Source organism: Mugil cephalus, chromosome 17 (genome assembly GCF_022458985.1).
Source record: "Mugil cephalus isolate CIBA_MC_2020 chromosome 17, CIBA_Mcephalus_1.1, whole genome shotgun sequence".
NCBI classification, from domain to species: Eukaryota; Metazoa; Chordata; class Actinopteri; order Mugiliformes; family Mugilidae; genus Mugil; species Mugil cephalus.
The window spans coordinates 18,572,832-18,594,036 of NC_061786.1; the positions used below are offsets into that span (position 1 = coordinate 18,572,832).

Genomic DNA, 21,205 nt, shown 5'->3' on the forward strand with positions numbered 1-21,205 from the left:
CGAATGTGCGCGCAAGCAACGCCTTTAAAAATGCCACGTGAGTATCCGATCCCACCTTAATGGACACTGAAGCAACTTAAAATCCCAGAGACGGCCTTGAGACACGTTGACCACAACAAACGCGGTGAGAAAACGCACAAATGTCCGTATTTTAAGTGACTTGTAACACACCTGACACGTGCAAAAATAACGTGGTCCTTATCATTAACCCCAGGTTATATTTGCAAGTGTATTGACCAGACTGCATGGTTTCACAGGGACTTCTCATCAAGTTTGAGAGGTCTTGCACCACAATGGAAAAAAATAAATAAATTCTGGTTCATACAATAAATCATGTTGGCATGTTCAGCAGAGGGACAGTGGATGGCACCACATGCAAAATTAGATAAGTTTGCAATGTCTGTAAATTCAGATCACGCTCCAGTGCCCTTGCTTGCAGTATTTTATGTGCAAATAATCTGTCAAGTCTCTGTTTATCTACTTGTTACAGGTGCTTCCTGTGTTTGACATGTGCTCTCTGGGATGTATTTCAGTTTGTAACTGATAAACCACGGAGCTCACAGACCCTCAGGCCTCCAAGCTGTTGAACCTTAGTCGCTGCGTGACAGCTGTGCTAGAGGAGTAGGAAGCAGTCATGTTTTAATGAATTTGCTTGAGTATTAAGTCACTGGTCAACTGGAAAGAGGCCCAATTTTGTTCCTCTTTGAATTTTGCATTTGTGTTTTTTAGCTAAGCAACTCCTTTTCTAAACTGGGGGTAGATATGAAAAACCCAGAAGCTGGTTTGACAACATTTTTACAGCAGCATCAAATTTTTTTTGACACAATTCTCGGGAAACTCATTTACTTTGCCTGGAGCACATCTTTTTTTTTTTTTAAACCAGTTTCTCGTCTCACATTTCTTGCATGTCTCAACTAAACTATTTCGATGTGGCTGTGCTGGAGAGTGTCTGAGGACTTTAAAAATGCCTTTTAAGATTGAGTTGTTAAACTTTGGAAGATCCCCTGGAGTTTATCTTCCCCCCAAAAAAAACCAAATGCTCAGCTCTCAGAAAAAGTTGGCTAAGGAAACTTAAAAAAAAAAAAAAAAAAATACATTGCAAGAAATAATATTAAATTGCAAAATTCTAATAGATCAATATTGGCATTTTATTTCAGATGATTATTAGCACCTCAGCACTCAAAGCACTATAGATTAGTAGATCTCTAGTGAAATTATCCAACTTCATACAAGAGTTATTGTCAGCTAAATTATTGACAGGCCAACTCTGACCTTCTCAAGTATTAAAATGTTGTCCTCTACAACGGCATGACATTCAAAAACACCTTGATATGGTTGGTCGATTACCCCATCACTGTAGTGTAAAAAAAGAAAAGCTGAAGCCTGCTCAACTTTGACTTGTAGAGCGTCGTATTTGTCACACAATGCCAAGTCTCTGGTGTGTTTGTTGTTAGTTGGTAGTGTGAATGCAGCTTAACTAATTCTTAATTTCTTTGCAGGAATATTTGAGCTTTGACCTTCATGATGTGTTCAATCCCTGGCCTTCCAACACCTGGATCAGAAGTACCTGTTCTCATCACAAGGGTAAACCTAAATCCCGCATGCGGTCTGGTTGAGTTATGGGTTAACATGGATGATGGAAGGAAGCATATTTATGAGCAGATGAGAGAGGAAATTCAGATTCCCAAGAGAACCTTTTACGGATCAGAAGGAAAACCAGGCGACCTCTGTCTGGTTTGCATCAGTGACACCTGGCACAGAACTCGAATTGTCACGATTGAAAATGAAACTTACAGTGTTTTTCTAATTGACCAGGGACAGCCCCACACTGCGACAAGTGAAGCGCTAGCGTGGGGTAAGAGTGACAGTTTTCTCCTCCCTCCTGAAATTGAATCTTGCATTCTTGCAAATGTCCTCTCCCTCGATAATAACTGGCCTGAGAGAGCCACAACGTTTCTCATGTCCCTGCCTGGGAAGAAGTTCAAGGGGTTAGTTCAGCACGTACTGATGTCAGATAGGATTATTCTCCTTGACATACCAATGGCTTCAAAGCATATGTGTAAATTAGGAGTTGTAAAGAAGATCCCAGTGGATGAGTTTAAACATCTTGTGCTGAAATGTCTGCGTCTTCCGAAAGGAGGGGTTTCTGAGTCCTTCCACGTAGCAGATGAGCAGAATTTGCATGCTAGCTGCCAACTTGCCAAACAAAAACACTATTATTACCCAGAGTTGTCAGCTGATACCTTTGAAAGTGTCCTGGTGACAGAAGTAACCGATCCACTCAATATCATTTGCAAGCTCCTCATTTTTTCCAAAGCGGTGAAGATATTGTCCGAACAGATGCACCAACACTACGAGGCGAGCTCAGATCTTGGAGAGGCACAGCCGCCGACCAGCGGGAATCCCTGCGCCGCTAAAGGCACAAATGGCAGATGGCATCGCTCGCTGCTAAGGCAAAACATTGTGGACGGCGATGGAGTCGTAGAAGTCTTTCATGTGGATGAAGGAAAAACTGAATCGGTTCCCGCTAGACACATCAAACCGCTGCTTGGAAAATTCTTAAGGATGCCCGTGGTCACATATTTCTGTTCTCTTAAAGGAATAAGTGGCAGAGAGTGGACTGAAGAGGAGACTGATTATTTGAAATCACAGCTTCTGGACAAGACAGTGGTGGCAAAGTTTGACCACTACGGTATAACTCAAAACGTCTACTTTGTCACTCTTTATGGCGCTGACGCTGCATGCGTCAACAGTTGTTTGGTAGAGAAGATGGGCCTTATTAAACCCCCTGAACAAGATTTAAACGTCCAGAATGAACCCCTTCCACCGTTTCTTTATTCACCTGGAGAGGAACAGTGCATAGATCCACAGAACAACGTAAATGTTGAAGGTTTACCAGACAAAACTTGGACGAGCAACGGACACGGCGTAGTCAATGGCACGACGGATTATGTAACCACTTCCAACAGTCCGGATCTGAACGGAGATTTTTCGACAAGTTCCTCCTCTGATGTGCAAAGTCCTTGTGATGACTATGTGTTTACGGTAGGAAGCGTTGTCGATGTGAAAGTGTCTTGCATTGAAAGTTTGCAGAAGTTCTGGTGTCAAGCAACGAAAAACAGTGACTCTCTTGGACGCCTTATGCAAGACCTGCAAACCCACTACGCATCTGCCCAGCGTCAGCCACTTTTTGAGAGCGTCTGTGTCGCCCGCAATCCGGACGATGATATGTGGTACAGAGCAAAGATAATTTCAAGTCAGCACTCCTCTATTGTGGTCGTGAGATTTATAGACTATGGCCATGTTCATAAGGTCCCTCTGCAAGATGTGCGCCCCATTGATCCGGCTTTCTTGCAGCTGAACGCACAGGCTTTTCAGTGCTGCTTATTTAATCTGAAGAATCCCACTGATTCTGCATTAACAGAATTTCAGAAGTTGGTTGATGTAGGTCACTCATCAGACGGTGGGTTGAAATGTGTCGTAAAAGCTGTAACATCTGACGAAGAAGGTCTTCTTCTCAATGAGGTAGATATTGAAACGGCGTCCGACAGTGTATGCAGGCTTCTGGCTGAGAAATGTGCACAGCCTGAAGCTCATGAGGGAATTCCTCCGCAGGTCCTGCCAGATGCATATAATTACTCCACGTATAATATTGAGGTGGGTGGAAAAGAAAAGGTGTGGGTAACCTCTTCGGAGTCCGTCAATCACTTCTACTGCCAACTGCACAGAAATTCTCCTCTGTTTGACAAAGTGACTGAAAATGTTACGCAACTACTTGGCCAGCCGCGGGACTCTGATCACCCGCTTGGACTTCACTGCATTTGCCTCGCTAGGTACACTGATAATGAGTGGTACAGAGGTGAAGTGGTAGAAATGTCCCCAAAAGTTAAAGTGCACTTTGTGGACTACGGGGACACCCTTGAAGTGAATAAAAACGATATTCGCCCCGTTCCCCTTGAAGCAAGTACTGTCAGGTCTGTTTCTGTGCTGGCTATCCCACTTGGATTGTTCAGCGTCCCTGCAGAAGTACCACAGGAAGTAAACCAGTGGTTTGCAGATCATGCCATTGGCCAAAGTTTTAGCATTTCTGTTATAGAAAAGTCTGAAAAGGGGAAGCTTATTGTCGAACTCTTTGAAGGATCCCTGAATGTCAATGTTAAAGTCAGGGAGAGGATGGCAAAAATGGGACGACACAAGATGACTAGTCCCCTTCAGCAGCCTGACCGGCAGCTGTCTAAGAACTCCAAAGAGCCTATGGTGCCAAATGAGGACAGCTTATCAAAAGAGCTCACAAATGAGGAGAGAGAACTAAATTCAGTCCACAGCGAAAATGGAATATGCTCAAAAGATGAGCTAGAAATTAATTCAAAATCCACAACCGATACTGGTCATGTCCACATTTTAGACGAAGGGAGAAAAAACACTTTGAATGTTCTTGAACACAAAGAAAGTGTGGCGGAGGCTTTCATACAAGGTAGCCACAGTGATCCAAAAATGACACAGCACCCCCTTCCTTCTTGCCTCGAGGGAAATGTGAACATTTGCATGTACAGGAGAGCAAACATTTCTCAGAACAAGACTATAGAGGTGTACGCTTCCTGTATTGTCGGGCCACATTTCTTCTGGTGTCAGTACACCAACACCAAAGACCTGGATGCAGTGTCAGATCTTGCCCAGGAAGCAGGATGGGCACCAGACGCAGTTATCCCCGAGACACTGGCACCTGGCAGCCAATGCCTCGCTCTCTTTTCCAGTGACAACCAGTGGTACAGAGCTCAAGTTTTAAAGAAATCGGACAAAAATGTCCATGTTCTGTTTATTGACTATGGAAATGAGTCTGAAGTTGACATTGAAAATGTCAAATCACTGCCTCAGAGTCTGCTGGAGTTTGCTCCTCAGGCCTTTTTGTGCTCTCTGAACGGCTTCGATGGGTCCAAGGGATCCTGGGATGACAAAGTTTATGATGACTTCTACAATCTCTTGGTGGATAAGCAACTCGAAGTGACTGTCTTCAATGTGGAAAACAATTTAGAGATTGCAGTTCCTCAATATAAAGTGAACATTGAGTGTGATAAGGTGGACATTAATGGGCTGATGCAGAAATACTGGCAACCAGAGAATGATGTGGTGCAAACTGAAACTTTACCTCAAGACATTAAAACCAAAGGAAATGTAAAACACTTTGATGCATCTAAAGGAAACGGCAATACTTTCAACTACAGGGAGCCAGAAATTCTAACAAACATGACAGAGACTGTGTATGCCTCTTGTATTGTGGAACCAAATTTCTTCTGGTGTCAGTTCTCCGACACAGGGGATCTAAGCACAGTGTCAAAGCTTGCTCAGGAGGCAGGACAGGCCCAGCAGGATATGACGTTCCCGGAGTCTCTTGGTCCTGGCAGTCCGTGCCTCGCTCTGTTTACCAGTGACAACCAGTGGTACAGAGCTCAGGTAATAAGCAGTCTCGATGGTGCAGTCAGTGTCGTGTTTATCGACTACGGAAACGAGTCCAAAGTTGAGATTGAAAACCTGAGACCACTTCCTCAGAGTCTGCAGGAGAAGGCTCCCCGGGCCTTTTTGTGCCGTCTAAATGGATTTGATGAGTCCAAGGGCTCCTGGGATGAAGAGGTTTATGATGTCTTCTACAATCTTCTGGTTGATAAACCCCTCAAAGCGACAGTGTTGAGCCTGGGGGACCATTCGGAGATTACAGTTCCTCAGTATTCGGTGGAAATTGAGTGCGAAGGAGAGGTTGTTAATACAGCAATGCAGAAATACTGGAAACCAGTGATGGAAGAATGTGTCATAATAGAGGGCCCACAAACAGAAACCATTCTCCGGGATGGTGACACTGCATCCAATATGACACACACCTGTGTTCTCATAGATGATGTCAGCTCTTGCGTGTACAAAGAGCCAACAATATCCCAAAACAAGACAGAGACTGTGTATGCCTCTTGTATTGTGGAACCACATTTCTTCTGGTGTCAGATCAACAACACCGAGGATCTGAGCACGGTGTCACAGCTTGCACAGGAAGCAGGACAGGCCCAGCAGGATGTGACGTTCCTCGAGTCTCTTGGTCCTGGAAGTCCATGCCTCGTTCAGTTTTCCAGTGACAACCAATGGTATCGAGCTCAAGTAATAGGCAGAGGTGATGGTAAGGTGTGCGTCGTGTTTATTGACTATGGAAATGAGTCTGAGGTCGACATCAAGAATGTGAGGCCACTTCCTCAGAGCCTGCAGAAGAAGGCTCCCCTGGCCTTCTTGTGCTGTTTGGGTGGATTCGATGAGTCCAAGGGCTCTTGGGCTGATGACGTTTACGATGACTTCTACAATCTTCTGGTTGACAAACCCCTCAAAGTGACGGTCTTGAGCACGGGAGAACATCCGGAGCTCGCTGTTCCACGGTATGCAGTTGAAATAGAGTGCGAAGGAACCCTTGTGAATTCACTGATGGAGAAATACTGGAAAGGAGTGGACACGGATGCTGACTTGGCAGAAAGTTTCGAATCAGGTTAGTAGACTGTGGTGAGTTTTTTTTTTTTTTTTTAAACTTAGACACTCCTCTCTGATGATTTAGTTTTGCAGTATAATCTTTCATCTTCAGTGGACCTGAATGAAACCAGGACCATAAACAAGAGTGTTGAGATTGAAAATCATCCAACGGCTGCAAATGAATGGTAAGACTCACCCATTTTCTAAATCCATTAATTGTCCAGTTAATTTTCTTTTGCAGTTTAAGTCAGTTCTTAGAGATGGAGAATTAATTAAAATGTGTTTTAATAAAGGGATTTAATCTTTGTTTCTTTCAGGTCTGAACCCAGATAAATGACCCTGTTGTGATGCATCGGTCTTAATTTTTTTTGTTGTTGTTGTTTGCCTTGGATTTTATACTAAGTCAATAAATAAGCTTTTTGTGAAGTTAATGTGTGCATTCTTTTCAATGAGTCTTTGCAACCAAAAGAACACAATATTAGGAAGTGGGTCATAACGTTATGCCTTATCAGTGTATATCAATTTGTATAGTATTGCATTTTTTTATTCTGTTATAGCAAAATGTTTACTTAATACAGTAGTCTAAGCTTCTCCCCTAATATTAGGTTGATTTTGCACTTGTTATTTTCACTTCTGGTTAGCTGAGGGAATTCAGATTACCCTCCAAGCCTCCCAGCAACTTTTATACATGCACGGTGGAAAACATCCTGATAAACTCCATCACAGTGTGGTATGGGAGCTGCGCAATTCAGGACAGGAAGGCTCTCCGGTGTGTCATTAAAACGTCCCAGTTCATCTACGGAGCAGCCTTTCCGCCACCACAGGAGATTTACAACCCTTGGGTCACAAGGAAGCCACACAACAACAACATCAAGGTCCGCACCCATCACACAGCGCACACTGCTCACACACTTGCTGTCTGGCAGACGCTGCAGGAATGTGAGGGCAAGGAAAACCGGAATAAAACTCCAATTTCTATCCACAGGAGGGTTTTGATCTTTTTAAAACATACCATCTCATTGCCTCTTCTGCACATCGCGGCAACAATTTTGCACATTTGACAGTTGCATCTTCTGCTCTTACTCGCTTATTTTACCCATTTCCCTATGCTTAAAGCGAGCTTTTAGTTTGGTTTAGTTATTTAGTTGTATGAAGCCGCAAATTAAGAACGTCATTGCTCAGTGTTGCCTTTCCTGTGCTTGCACTCTCCAACTTTTCACACCCTGGCCTGCTGTTCCTGCAGCTACCAGCGGGTGGCAGCATCGCCGTTGCACAGGCCCACCCCAGCACTTGTCTCCACGTTGTGTTGATCAACTGTCACTAGGCAACGCTCGTCACGAAATGACCGAGTTGCACCAAGCCGCAGCTGCAGGCGACCATGACCAAGTCGAGGAGATTCTGAGGCAACAGCAATGCAATCCCAACCAGAGAGACGTGGACTGGAGCCACAAGACGCCTCTTCACTGGGCTGCAGCTAAAGGTAGTCGGTTAAATAAGTTCACCGCGCTACTTGTCCCCTGGGACACCTGCAGGTTTTGCATTTCTTCAGTTTCGAGTTACATCCGGCAGTCACAGGAAGGGGTGCACAAAAAGCTCTACATTGTCTGCCAGTACCAGTTTTGCCCTCTCCATCACCAGTCCAACACTGATACCATGGATTCAGTAGTCATACAGTATAATACTATCAGCAAATGCTCTTGTTTTGTGTGGCCAACAGGAAATCCTTTGCTTAAGTCGAAGTACTACAGTAAAAGTATGCATAATCCGAAAAATAAATAAAAGTAAAACATTTCCAACGCAGAAAAAAAATGACCCAGAATCACTCTTGCTTATTATTACTCATGCAGTTATATACACGCAAGATTCTTCTGCTTGTTGTCAGCTGTCATTTGGCTCATTTTTAATCATTCTGTTAAGGTGAATACTGATTACGTTAATTATAGATGAAGCAAAATCAAATAATCAGTTGTTTCTGCTGCACTTCAGTTGACTAGTTTAATTCTAAGGTCTCCAACAGCGGGTCCGGGACCCCTAGAGGGTCCGCGGAGGTACTGCAGGGAGTCGCAAAATCTTTGCTTGATTATATATATATATATATATATATATATCCCAGAGACATGCTGCAGTATTAGCAGAAGAGAAGCTAACCGTGCAACTCGCTCCCATCAGTCAACTACTGAGGCCAAAATGGATTGCTCTGTCACAACAATAAATAGAAAAGTAATTTTAAAAAAATGAATAGTTGAACCTGTGTATTATTTGAATCAGTTTGGAAGTCATTGGCCTGAAAAACGTTGGTTCGATTCATAACACTACAACCTATTTCATCTTTATGTGTTTTGTGTGCAAAACAATTGTGAGGTGATAACGAAAAAGTAATAACGAAAGAAAGGTGCGATATTCCCATCTGAGCTGTAAAAGAGTGATCAGTTAGGGAGTAGAAATTTGTGCTTAAATACAATTCTTGAGTCAACATACTAAGTCCATTTACAGTTGTGTATAACAGGAAATTGTTGCACCTTGATTAATGACGTTGATTAAGCCCAATATGATCTTCACTCAGTTAAATCCTCTTACTATATTTGTGTAATGGTTTGCACCTGTATAGCACACTTCTTACTGCTTCCTTCTTCCTGCAAGAAGTTCTTGAATGTCGCAGATCACACTGTGAGAGCTTTGGCACAGGTCACACAGAAACGGTCCGGATCCTCGTGGAGCACGGAGCGAGGCCGTGTCTGAGGACCGAGCATGGATGGACTCCGGCGCACTTCGCCGCAGAGTCTGGTCAGCTGTCCGTGTTGCGTCTGCTGCACTCCCTCCATGCGCCTGTGGACAAGGAGGACTGCTGTGGAGACAAACCAGTGCGCGTAGCGGAAATATACGGACACAGAGACTGCGTTAGATTCCTGAAAAAGTAGGCTGCAAAGCTCTTTTCTTTTCTTTTTTAAATCTTTATTGTTTTAATACACACACACACACACATTTATAGGTGATAAGTAAATTCTCCTGTGTTCCTGTGTTGCAGGGCAGAGATTGAGTGCCAGGCCTACCGCAAGGTAGCAGCCCAGAAAGGGATTTCATTGGATGACACAGATGAGGAGTGGGAAGCACAGAACAAAGAAAATGAACAGAAAAGTAACATTCACACATAGGTTCTAAAACATCATTACACAACAGTATGTAGAGTTAATTAACCTTATGTTCTGTTTCTGTGGTATTTAACTGTAAAAGTAAAACAATAACATAATCTAAAATATAACATTGTTTACAGATATATTTACTATTAGTGTACACATGTAGTTCGTTTTAAAGCTGCAAGCGGAGTACATGAGTATGTAATTATATTGTATATATGTACAGTATATGTATAATGAAGTCACTGGTGAATTAAAACAATAACATAATCAAAGCCAGGAGAAGGTTATTAAACCATGTCATTTCTTCAGCGTTGAGTCTCCCTTTAAGGTGCTCTCACTCATGGATTGTTGACCCTGGAGATGACAGTCAACAGATTTGTAAAGTGAGTCACAGTGACCTTTTACACATGAGTCCTGTAGATCTGCTTGTATTGCACTTACATATTTCCTAAAGCGCTTCATCAGTGTGTCGCGGGTCTGTCAGGATTGGATGAAAACACTTGTAAATATGCGGTTTTATCACATTAACCCCAACGGTCGTTGAAAACGGTTCAACTGTCATATTGGATTTGGTGAAATACGGAGATTTTTGGATCAAGATTATTCTGCGATGGTACAATAGCCTTGAAACTTTCTTGATGCTTTAGCTATCCACAATGTTTTCTGCTCGACAACCAGCAAAGTAAGACACTCACATGATCAGAAAGAAGAAGTTAAACCATCTTACCATTTTGTCCCCCACGCACGTGGTCAACAAAATGAAAAAACCCTGGAAATGAAAGACAGAATTTTACTAAGCAAGAAATACTTGATGTTTAGTTTGATAAGATTAGATCATAGTGATCCTACCTGGAGTCCGTTCGTCACCGTGAAGAGGTAATACATTGCTAAAGCTACAGGTCCATCTGCGAGGTCAAAAAGAAATATAGCAAATCCAAACATCCATGTCACACCGAAGATGGGGGACAGAAGAATGACCGATCGGATGACAGTTTTGGCAGTTGTTTTTTCCTTATCTTGGGACGCCTCTGTACTCTGATGGTGTTGCAAAAGCTTCATGATTACCACTGCCATGGAGAATATGTTGACAAAAACGATTATAAAAATTGGTAAGATAAATGAAAAGATGGACCCCTTCATAAATCCTTTATAAAGAAGCCAACAGGTTTCTTTGGAGTAGTACGAGCCTTCAACACCGCCATCGCTGACAAAAATCGTGACAAAGACGATAAGAAAGGGACAGGCATAGCCAAGGACTAATGAGAACCTCAGGTAGTATGTCTTGCTCACTCTATGGAACAGGAAAACTGCTTGATGAAGGAGTATCATGCTTAGACACAACATCCAAAAGAACATGGCCAGGTAACAGAAATGCCTCAGCACCACAGAGGTTTTACACCAGAGGTCTGCAGTGCTCTCTGGATCAGTTATTGCCAAAAAGCAGCAGTCCGCAACTAACAAACATATAGAAATGTTCACATGGGCAGTGTGCCGTAAATACAAAGTATTTGTCTTGACTACATCACTCCAGACAATCAATTCAATAGTAAGGCTGATAACGAGAGATATGACTGATATAGACATTACAGCAATGGTGATTTCGTTCAGAAAAGGGATCTCCAAGGGCTCTTTTGACATCAGAATGGTAAATGACGACAAATGAGTACAAATGCAGCGACTACCAGCTGCTACCGAGCTACCCGCCCACCTGCATCCCACGTCTGACCACTGTCTGGTGTTGTTGTCCCATGAAACACAATACATCTTTACGTTGCGAGGCCTTGGTGTGAACAATTGGAAGTCAATTGTAATTTCAATGTCAGAGCTCTTATTGGCGATTGTTGACACAACAATACTGTTGGGGTCACCAGTTTCATTCACTCTGCTGTTGGGCAAGTACTTGTCCAGTTCTTTGAATCCAGTTGTTATTGCATTGCTTGCACCTGTGAGACTGACGCTAACATTGAACACAGTGTTATTACAGTGTATCCTGTTATTGGTATCACACAAATGTACGTCGACATTTGATTTTGTAGTGTTTCGCGTTATGTTTGATATCGAAATCAATTGCTCGACTGAGGTCAGATATTTCTCGGCCAATGTAATGTTTTCAGAAGTTTCTGGTGTCCAGGTATTTGCAAGAGTCCTATCCAACAGATGGCTGGAAGAGTTCAGGAAATTCTGAAAAGAAGAAGAAGAAACGCAGTTAGTTTAAATACAACATAAATCAAAGACTTAAAAACAAATAGTTACACAAAGTATTATTATACACCTACTACTGGTAGGCGGACCAACGCATCTGCGTCAATTTGATCTAGTACAAAACTGACGAAACACTTCTCAGATTGTCAAAAGTTGAATAATCTGGCTTTTTCCATCAAGCCATGATGAACCAGGAAATTATTTCATGCAAAATAGTTGAGAGACTGACTGGAGTCTGTTGTTCCATTACCTGTTTCCAAAATAGTTTTTGCTTGGGCAGTGAAAACTAAACCTTTCCTATTGCTTCTTCACAGTAAAAAGCTAAATTTATGGAATACTCATACTATATTGTATCAATATATTAAGGTTCACAACTTTCAATAAAATGCATTACCTTTCGCCTGTATGTTATTTGATAGTATCCAGTAAAGAGCTTTGATACTTACGTTAGCTGAAATCTCATTATTTAGAGCCTGCAGCTTTAGGCTCAAGGTCTGCAACACGGCAATTGATGCGTTCATATTGGCAACAGAGTTGATAACATCAGTCTGAGCAGTGACATTCTGAAGGCGGTCAAATATGTCTGCTGCGTTTGTATCCAGTTCGCCAAGTCCAATGTCGGCAATCTGCAACAACAGTACAGACTTCTTAGTGGTGATTAATTGTACGAGCATCCTCGGCTGATTTGGCAAAACACTTTTTAAGTTGATGCTTACAAATAAGAATATTATTTCTATAAAAGTAGCTCACGGAGAACTGCAGCTTTTGAACAGCAGGCTGTTTTAATTTGTTGCTAATATTCTACTAATTTGAGTAAGTTAAGGCTCAGTTATTTTCCTAACTTCACTTATGAAAGTTAGGCTTACTAGTGCACTTTCCAACACACTCTTCAGTGCTGAATTCACGCACGGTGACTCTTCCGCTAACCACTCTCCGTCCGATCTGAAACAATTGATCAGCAGAAAATGAAATCATAAAAAGAAAACTTTCCTGTGGTAACAGTTTGTCATTACTCGGGTGCAGTCTTACGTGCATTTCCTTTGTTTTATTCCCGCAGAGTTCTGGCATTTTAGTTGTGCAGTGAAATTAGCTTTGGTGTCTTCCCATTCACCTTCAGCTTTACAAAATTTGTCATCTCCTGTTTTGTTTAAAAAGAAGGAAAATTTGAGTTAGAGCATTATAATGAAAGCCAAGAAGAAGTGAGAAGAAGATAAAAAAATTAATATATCAAAAAACAAACTTTCCTCAAATCACTCCATCCAACAAAACACTGATAAAAACACAAACTCACACACTTTCTTAAGAAGTAGCAGCAGCTTCCATTATGTTTCAGTGTCACAATCCTATTATGTTGTTCTTATATGTGAGTGTATAACTAATGGGAGTCAGTGCGGTTATATAAAATGGATGTTTAGTGTCTATTTGCACAAATCAAAGGACGCCTTCCTTTGCATCTTAAGTTATCAGCAAATGAGAAATGCAAAGTATTATTTTACCATATATTCACTTTTTTGTGGGATTTACTCTAAAGTGGGCAAAATGTGTTAAGATGATTGTAAGAACTAAGTGTTATTTTTGAGCAATTCACCATGACAATTGGTGCGCTCTAATATACTAAATATGGGTTGAAATTTGGTTTTATATTTCCAGACAGTATTGTTAAAAGACACTAAACCATACCTTTTATGATATTGATTTGAACCGTGGCTCTTCTGTTTTGATTGCACCTGTTGGTAAATATGCAAGACGGGGCTTCCGGGACTTCATTTTTACATTCAATGATCACCTTAGTGGTATAAGTTCCTGCTTCTGCAACAACCACACATGCATTTTGTGCATTTTTATAAGCTTGCACAAGAATTCATTTTAAGCAATGGATACAAAAAACAAACAAGGAATTGTACTCACTTTCTGATGTCTGACGGGGGACGTCCCATCTGACAGTGTAATTTTCACTGCTTTTGTCTACTTCACAGGAGGCTGATATTTCCATAATCTCTTTATTAGTTTTGCAGCGTGGAAATGATGGCTCTGTGAAGGTTCTAATGTCTGGCAGAAGGGCTACATCCATTTCAGCGGTGGCTTTGTGATATATGGAGATGAAGCCAGAGTTTTGAGTGTATGCACATTTGTATTGTCCTGAGGGAAAACAGATGGGAATGAAGATTGAAACCACAATGTGTAGGACATTTATGACATTACAGAATCTCTGAGAGTATTCTGATTGTGTTATTCTGGTTGCTGTTAATAGAGTAGACACAAAGTAGAGACAGTCTTTTATCTGTCCTTTTGAAAAAAACAAAAAACAAACAGCATTTCGACACAACACAACAGTTAAATAGGAACCCTTGCACCAACCAGCAACATTAATAAATAAAGTAAAATTCATGAATACAGTCAAATAAAAAGCACTGGATGCAAAAGGAAACAGGTGCTGTTGACTAATGGTGGAAAGAATTCAGCCGGTTAAATGCAGTCCAGTCCTCCTAAGGGTGATGGAGTTCAATATAACATAGCATTGAAAAATCCAAGTTCAACAAGTTGCACTTAAATACAATAGCTACATAAATGTGCAGAAGACTTTAAAAATATTGACCATCCTGTGATAATAGAGTGTTCTTCTAGAAACGGTTTGGTCCTGACATCCGCATGGAAGTTACTTAGGGATGTACCACCCACCCCATAACAATGACACACACACAAACTGATCAGGTATCTGTGGGATGGTCCAAAGAGGACACCCTCAGAAGGCCTGTGTCCATTGTCTGCATGAGTCACAACTGTTATGGAGGCACAAGGGAGACCTACACAATAGTAGGAAGGCAGTCATAATGTTTTTCCTTATCGGTGTAGCTGGTGAAAGGAATATACCTGCCCAGAGTTCAGATGCACTTTTGAGTTGGATTGTAGACACCAGACGTCCCAGATTTATGGTTGATATAGTGCCATTAGTTATGACAAATTGTTGAGTTGCTCTTGTCAGCGTCAGGCTCGGGGTGCTTCCCAGGTCCTCGGCTGATCTGCACGTTAGATTGGTGGTGTGGTTGTAACACACAGGGTTGGTTGGCATGTCTAAAGTGACAACACCTGTGAAGATACAGATAAGTTACATCTAGGAGGCACAACGTGTGGAAATACATCTTAGGAAACCTGTGACCTGGTGATTTTACGGGCACTTCTGAGTAATCATGAACTTGTTGGAAAGACATTTACACATACGTGGTCCTATCATATAAAACCAAAACTACTATTTATGTGGAAATGTTAGTGAAAGCCTTTTCTAGCCTTCAACCATATCACACAAGTCTTCAAGTGACTATATTTATCTAGGGTTGCACTTTATACTTTATATCACAGGTCTTCAACAGGGAGTCCGTGACCTATTAATAATAATGTATATTTATAAATAGCAAGTTTATATAGTAGGTAGGGGGTCCTTGCTTAATCTGTCCATCAGTTTGGGGGTCCTTGGCCTGAAAAACGTTTAAGACCCCTGATTTATATCATATCATGCGAAGGCTTTGCGCTGTGTCTTCTGATCCCCTATTTAAAATCTAGATGAACATTAACAAATGTAAATTCACTGAATATTTTTTTTAAAAAAATCTGTCTGCTGCAAAACTGGGTTGATGTAAAAAAAAAAAAAAAAAAAAAAAAGAAAGCTGAAAGGTTCTGAAAAGCTATAGCAGAGTTGCAGTATGGTAAAAAAGATTTGCACTGAGAACGACGCCTTTCTCTGACTTGTTGTTAATATGAAAATATTGTTCAATACAGCTTTAATCAGTTTCATAAAAGTTTGATCCAGCATGTTAACTAGTCTGTGAGGCCGGAACAACTAAATGCTAACAACAACTAAATGCTAGCCCGAGCACGACAATGTTAATATTTCAGTGCCTGCTACTGGTGCTACATGTTTTTGGATTTAAAAATATTTGTGCACCACAATAATCAGTACAAAATTTCATGGTGATTTATCAAATCTTCACTGAGACATTTCTGTACAGATGTGACTTGAGTTTGATTAAAGAGTGGATTTAATGATGGCAAACCATAATTCAATCCAGGGTGAAACTTGGTTTCCACTACCATTAGACACAATTACCTGTAGTCTCCATTGAAAGTGAAGCATTTAGTTGCCTGGTGAGATGTTCTGATTTGCTGATCAGATCTTTTGCCGCAATTCTGGAAACAATGGTCATTTCAAAATCTGCGATGATGCTTCCAGTCCTAGGGTGAGAATTTTTATTTTTTTTTAAAAGTCAGCAATGTCCTGATGCAAGTGAAAAACATAATAAAATAAACTACTGAAATTTAAATTAAAACACAAAGAACAAAAATTACCTGAATTTAGTAATTTCTAACGTGTCAAATCCTTTGAAAGTGCTGAACTCTGTTTTCATCTAAAAGGTAACAAAGGACAAGTTATTGGTATTTTTTATGGTTCCTGAAGGTAATCTGTGGAATGTTTACTCATAAACACTTGTTTTTACCTTTTTTAATAAGTTGTCATGACATAGCCTATGATTGTTTCCCTCTCTCAGGCAATCTGTATAGTTCGATGTCAAAGTCAGAGAACCTCTGATGTTAACTGAAGAAAACATACTGTAATTGGGATGTGCACAAACTCAAATGCACTGTACGTATATGCATGTACGAAGACAGTAAAAACATACCAAGGTCTTTCGAAACGCACTGATAGACTTCTCCGGTTGTCAGGAAGGTGCACTCAGGTTTCCCACAACAATTCTCATTAGACTCACAAATCTTATCATTCCACATGTAGTCATGAGTGCAGTTGCACTGTTTTGTTTTGCTTGAGAGATTTTCACATTCTTATTAGAAAGAGAAAGAAAAAAAAAAGGTTTGACTCAGGGCTCAATCATTCAGATCGTGTAGGATTCAGACTATTACAAATGTGCTTACGTGTTGTAATTTCCAGGTCGTCGACATAGAAGCTGGTGTTTTTCACAAAAGGCTTCAAGATCTTGTTTATTTTTTCAATTAAACTCTGGTCTGCTTTCAGTTGGACACGATACACTTGTGTGGAGTTGTCTGAAAAACATGCAAAACAGACATGCAATCCAAAGACACTATATCACAGAAACCCCTAAACAAGTGCCCACTTCCACATTCATGCAGATAATTTTACCTTGCCCTGCAGCCTGTAATGGAAAAAATCAACATGTTTAATGCAATTAAATGGTGTAAGTTTGAAGATTTAACGTACGATCATGTGTCACCGACAAACCTGGCAGATGTTTAGGCCCAGAATATAAAGAAATATGAGGGTCCGCATCCCGTTTCTGTGAATAATAGCATATCAAAAAATGATGTAAGTCAATGGTACAATTGGTTTTGGTGTAAAGCTGGTGCATGGATTCTTTTTATTTTTGTCCTTTTCATTTACATGCATGAAGGAGACACAGTTATTATTACAAAATGGAACTGGTATAGCCTGGAAGCCAGTTCTTCTTCTGAGCACTCAAAACCTTTTCAAAAACTTGGTCTTGGATCGCTCTCTTGGGCAAAGATCTGCCGGGCCAATCTGCTTGGCATTGTGATGTAAAATTACATTTTGATTCTGAATTCTCTCATATACGCTGTCTGTATTTGCTTAAGTGACTTTTCAGCCTACATGAGTTCATAACAAGTTAAAATAAGCTCAGCAGAAGTTCACTGAAAGTTCATAGTAAGTGTGTTGTTACGTTGCATTTTCTACATGCAGATGTGTTAAGTTGTCTCTTTTGACTTCGCTTGCACTTCCTCTTCAACTTCTCACCTCCTGCGAGGTGGAAAGTTCAGGGAAAGGACGCGGTCACGTGTTCCGTATAATCGTTATTTTAAGATGCTAATGCACTGCTATAAAAGAATGTGAATACGGAGAGGAGAGACGGAGCTGCTCTCCCCGGGGAAGAATAAACCTTGCTTCAAATATAGTACAACTGACTGGACAGCCATCATTTAAACAACACGTTATTGAGGAAAACAAAAATTGCTATCACGGCAGGATGAGCTAATCAAATATATTCTGGAATACCAGGGGCACACAGATATACAGCCTCCATGTGATGCTGTGGGCATCCAGCAGCAGCACTAGGCTACATCATATTTAGTTCTGGAGCGATCAGAAGATGTCACATTATTGGAGCAACATTTTTCTGACTCAAACATTTTTCATAAACCCATTGATTTACATCCTTTGACGACAAGCCCGGTTGGCCCTAACATAGTCCAGAACAAAACCACAACCATCTGTGATCTCAAAGCTGAAACATATACTAGTGCTGAAAGTGTTAAATTGAACAAAACTGAACATTATAGGTATTGGAGAGTGATACGCATTCACTTTAATCCCAAACATTTTGTTTCTTTTATCTTTTATTACTTATACTTTTAGAAAATTCTCTTGTTTCTGCTTTGTAATTCTTACTTATATTTATTTATTTATTTTATTTATGCACGTATGGAGGGTATGCAGTGACGTCACTGCCACCTGGGGCCACGCCCACCTGAGTGGCAAAAACATGGTGAAATGTAGCAGTAAATACAGCGAGAGATCAAATCAAAAAAATTGAGGTTAGTTTTAGATCATTTCAGTTCTGATAAATGTAGCTAAATAAAAGATGCTAACTCTAAGAGCTTCAGTGAGAAGTAACGTTAGCAATACAACACTGTAGCATCTGACCGGACGCTAAAAGCTAGAACACGTAACATCAGTGCTTTCCTCTCCCGGTTAGATAAAGGATCGGTTTTAAGATTATTTTATTTGTTTTTTAGAGCCCTTAGGTCAGCTGACCAGATGGTCTGTTTTTACTGTCTTTTATTACTTTAATTGTTTGGTTTTTTTTACTGTTTTTTTTTGATTATCCCGTTAAGCACTTTGGTTATCGTTGGCTTTTTAAATGTGCTATTTAAATAAAAGTGACTCTGACATTGACGAGGCGTGATTGCAAATATTACGTTTATTGTTTTACTGTTGGAACTGAAATAGTTACTGTCGGCCGTAACTACGCCATCTGACAGCCCTCCAGAGCGCAAGTTAAGAAGTAATTTACGGTATGACTTCATCAAAAAATACAGCATAAATTAATATTACCTCACACCAAATGTGAACCGCAACACCAGGTTTCTGTACCTTCTAATGCAGCGGTCAATTTACTTTTTTTTTCTTTGGGAGTCGGATATATCTATAAACTCGGTGTCCGTAACCATGGAGACTTCGCTGACTGTGACGTCATATGCGTATTTTATATGGTTAAAATGCCAAACTTTTACTTTACACACAGTCACATACAGTTTGTTTGGTCAGAATTTCTTTTGCTGTGTCTCTACAAGTGCATAAGGGGAAAAAACAAAACAAAAACAAAAACAAAAAACAATATTATATGACTAACAAAGATCACCAGATATTGAATTTAACTTCATTCCTACTTTGGGATTGTTCTAACCATCTTCCACAGATTGTACTTATGTGGTTCGGTATTAAATGTCCAGAGTGTTTGTCCCCTCATGCCTCTTCTTCTTATTTATTTTTTTTAAAGAACATCTCCAACCTTAACATCTCTGCATCTGTACCACTAAAATGAGCAACCCTGGTCTCTATGCACACTAGACACCTGGGAGATATGAGTCCCCATCATCAAGCCTGGGTAAAAATCCAACAGACACTAAGAGAGTAAACAATAGCCCAATAATAATGAGTTAAGGACCTGATAAAGAAATAAAGTTGTACTAACCGCCTCATAATTTGCTGTGCTTGTAATAAATTATTCTTAACTGTGTTCTGAATGTACTTACTGTCGGCATGCTGGTAAGAATGACATGAATGAACATGTTTAACCACTTAAAACTACAATAAATTATGTTATAAAAGCTGTCTGAAAATGCCAAACAAGGAACTTAAAGTGCTGCCATCTCTTTTGTTTTGAGTTTAACTCGAATTTAACATCAGGAAATCAGCTTCTGATTGATTGATTTCTTCAAAGCTGAGTTGCATGGATTGTTCGTTTGGTTGTTTATTGATACGTTCAACTCATCAACTAACATGAAATTCACAAAATAAAAATGATGAGACAATCAGAATTAGATTGACATCTCTTTCTATGGAAAACAGCGAAACACAGAAAGATCAGCTTACCTTTTTCCGTTAACACAGATCAGAGAAGCATCACAGCAGTAATCAGAAGGACTCGTCTGTTCCCACAAAGGCCAGTGACACCCTGACGGAACTGTGGCTGCAGCAGCTCATAAGGAAATACAAAATTCCCGGACTGAAGTCAGGCTTCTTTTTACAACTGTATTTCAGGGTTAACTGACAGCGCGACATGCAAAAGCACAAAGGCTGTTATGTTGTACTAATTTTACTTTCAAATGTGCATGCATGCCTGTTTGTATAGCAAAATGATTTGGGTGGGGATACAGGTGTATCGTGACGTAAATCCACATATGAAATGGAAAACACATCAAGAACCAACAACCCAGAGGTTCAACCTAAATGAATAACCCTGTATGTAATCACTCTAGCTTACAAAATAATACTTTTAATATACATTGATTGGCCATAACATCATGACCACTAAAGTGGAGTCAGTTATAGAAATTCTATCCATCTTAGGCACATTTTTGTTGATATATTTCACACCCTATGTAGCTACAGATCTGGACAATGATAAAATACCCCTAGAGTCGGCGGGAGCAGGGGCCGAAGATGAATCCCCATTGACCAACACAGTTTTGGACTCTGGAGTGGACGTGAAAACGAGTAGGTAAAACTTGTTAGCGGAAACTAGTGGTTGAGGTGAAGATGGAAAGAAGCAGCAGGTTTGTGTGTGTGGCTGGCGGAAAGTAACAACAGTAAAGGGCGTCAGAATCCATCAAGGGAGGAAAAAGTGCTTGGGAACACAGGGATACTGCATTGATAGCTACTTTTTAAGAAGTGTATGATATCAGTCGGTTGAAGTCCAATGGCAGGAACTAACCCATAGTTCGCAGGATATCAGCATCCCTGATGTAGAGGCAGATACTAGCACGGAGGCAGAACAAGAGTGCAGCCAGTCAAGGAGGGAGAAGATCAGTGGTCAGAAACCAAGGGTGAAGAGGCCAGGTGCAGCTGAAACTAGGTAGTCTGAGGACATAAGTATTGGTTTAAGTGTAGTTGCATGTCCCACCACTTCTTCTCATAACTTCTCAAAGCTATAGAAGATAAGAGCAGGCACAGAGTATGTTGTATTTTGTCATAATATACTCTGAACAGATGGGTCATTGACAAGATTCTTTGGCTGCACCAATGGTAGGTTTGTTTGGCGCATACCAACGACTGCTTTTCAGGGAGAAGTTGTTTTACCTTTTTTTCATATCAAAGTTTGCCT

General features: G+C 40.6%; 3 protein-coding genes across 3 annotated transcripts; 2 read left to right on the plus strand and 1 right to left on the minus strand.

The window, feature by feature from the left end:
* Window positions 1-95: 95 nt before the first annotated feature.
* LOC125024162 (tudor domain-containing 6) lies at window positions 96-6,929 on the plus strand. The gene is made up of 4 exons (XM_047611874.1): window positions 96-124; window positions 1,500-6,517; window positions 6,611-6,683; window positions 6,816-6,929. Exons 2-4 carry the CDS (start codon window positions 1,522-1,524, stop codon window positions 6,829-6,831), a joined length of 5,085 nt encoding a protein of 1,694 aa, XP_047467830.1. The 5' UTR covers window positions 96-124; window positions 1,500-1,521; the 3' UTR covers window positions 6,832-6,929.
* Window positions 6,930-7,833: 904 nt separating this feature from the next.
* LOC125023281 (ankyrin repeat domain-containing protein 66) lies at window positions 7,834-9,911 on the plus strand. The gene is made up of 3 exons (XM_047610437.1): window positions 7,834-7,978; window positions 9,184-9,412; window positions 9,524-9,911. The coding sequence occupies exons 1-3, from the start codon at window positions 7,840-7,842 to the stop codon at window positions 9,648-9,650; spliced, it is 495 nt and encodes a 164-aa protein (XP_047466393.1). The 5' UTR covers window positions 7,834-7,839; the 3' UTR covers window positions 9,651-9,911.
* adgrf3a (adhesion G protein-coupled receptor F3a) lies at window positions 9,434-20,157 on the minus strand. The gene is made up of 18 exons (XM_047610436.1): window positions 19,975-20,157; window positions 17,086-17,140; window positions 16,987-16,999; window positions 16,761-16,889; window positions 16,511-16,669; window positions 16,328-16,425; window positions 16,179-16,237; window positions 15,940-16,064; window positions 14,709-14,924; window positions 13,746-13,976; window positions 13,518-13,646; window positions 12,867-12,975; window positions 12,704-12,779; window positions 12,284-12,463; window positions 10,485-11,816; window positions 10,363-10,404; window positions 10,077-10,112; window positions 9,434-9,989 (listed from the first exon to the last, which is right to left on the minus strand). Exons 2-18 carry the CDS (start codon window positions 17,131-17,133, stop codon window positions 9,933-9,935), a joined length of 3,039 nt encoding a protein of 1,012 aa, XP_047466392.1. The 5' UTR covers window positions 17,134-17,140; window positions 19,975-20,157; the 3' UTR covers window positions 9,434-9,932.
* Window positions 20,158-21,205: the final 1,048 nt, after the last annotated feature.

Coding starts and splice junctions, on each gene's coding strand:
- LOC125024162 (XM_047611874.1), top strand. CDS start 1,522: ATGATGTGTTCAATCCCTGGCCTTCCAACACCTGGATCAGAAGTACCT. Junction 6,518..6,610: donor GGCAGAAAGTTTCGAATCAG/GTTAGTAGACTG, acceptor TTTCATCTTCAG/TGGACCTGAATGAAACCAGG.
- LOC125023281 (XM_047610437.1), top strand. CDS start 7,840: ATGACCGAGTTGCACCAAGCCGCAGCTGCAGGCGACCATGACCAAGTC. Junction 7,979..9,183: donor TCACTGGGCTGCAGCTAAAG/GTAGTCGGTTAA, acceptor GCTTTGGCACAG/GTCACACAGAAACGGTCCGG. Junction 9,413..9,523: donor TGCGTTAGATTCCTGAAAAA/GTAGGCTGCAAA, acceptor CCTGTGTTGCAG/GGCAGAGATTGAGTGCCAGG.
- adgrf3a (XM_047610436.1), bottom strand. CDS start 17,133: ATGCGGACCCTCATATTTCTTTATATTCTGGGCCTAAACATCTGCCAG. Junction 14,925..15,939: donor ACTTTCAATGGAGACTACAG/GTAATTGTGTCT, acceptor GTATCTTCACAG/GTGTTGTCACTTTAGACATG. Junction 11,817..12,283: donor ATAATGAGATTTCAGCTAAC/GTAAGTATCAAA, acceptor TCTTCTTTTCAG/AATTTCCTGAACTCTTCCAG.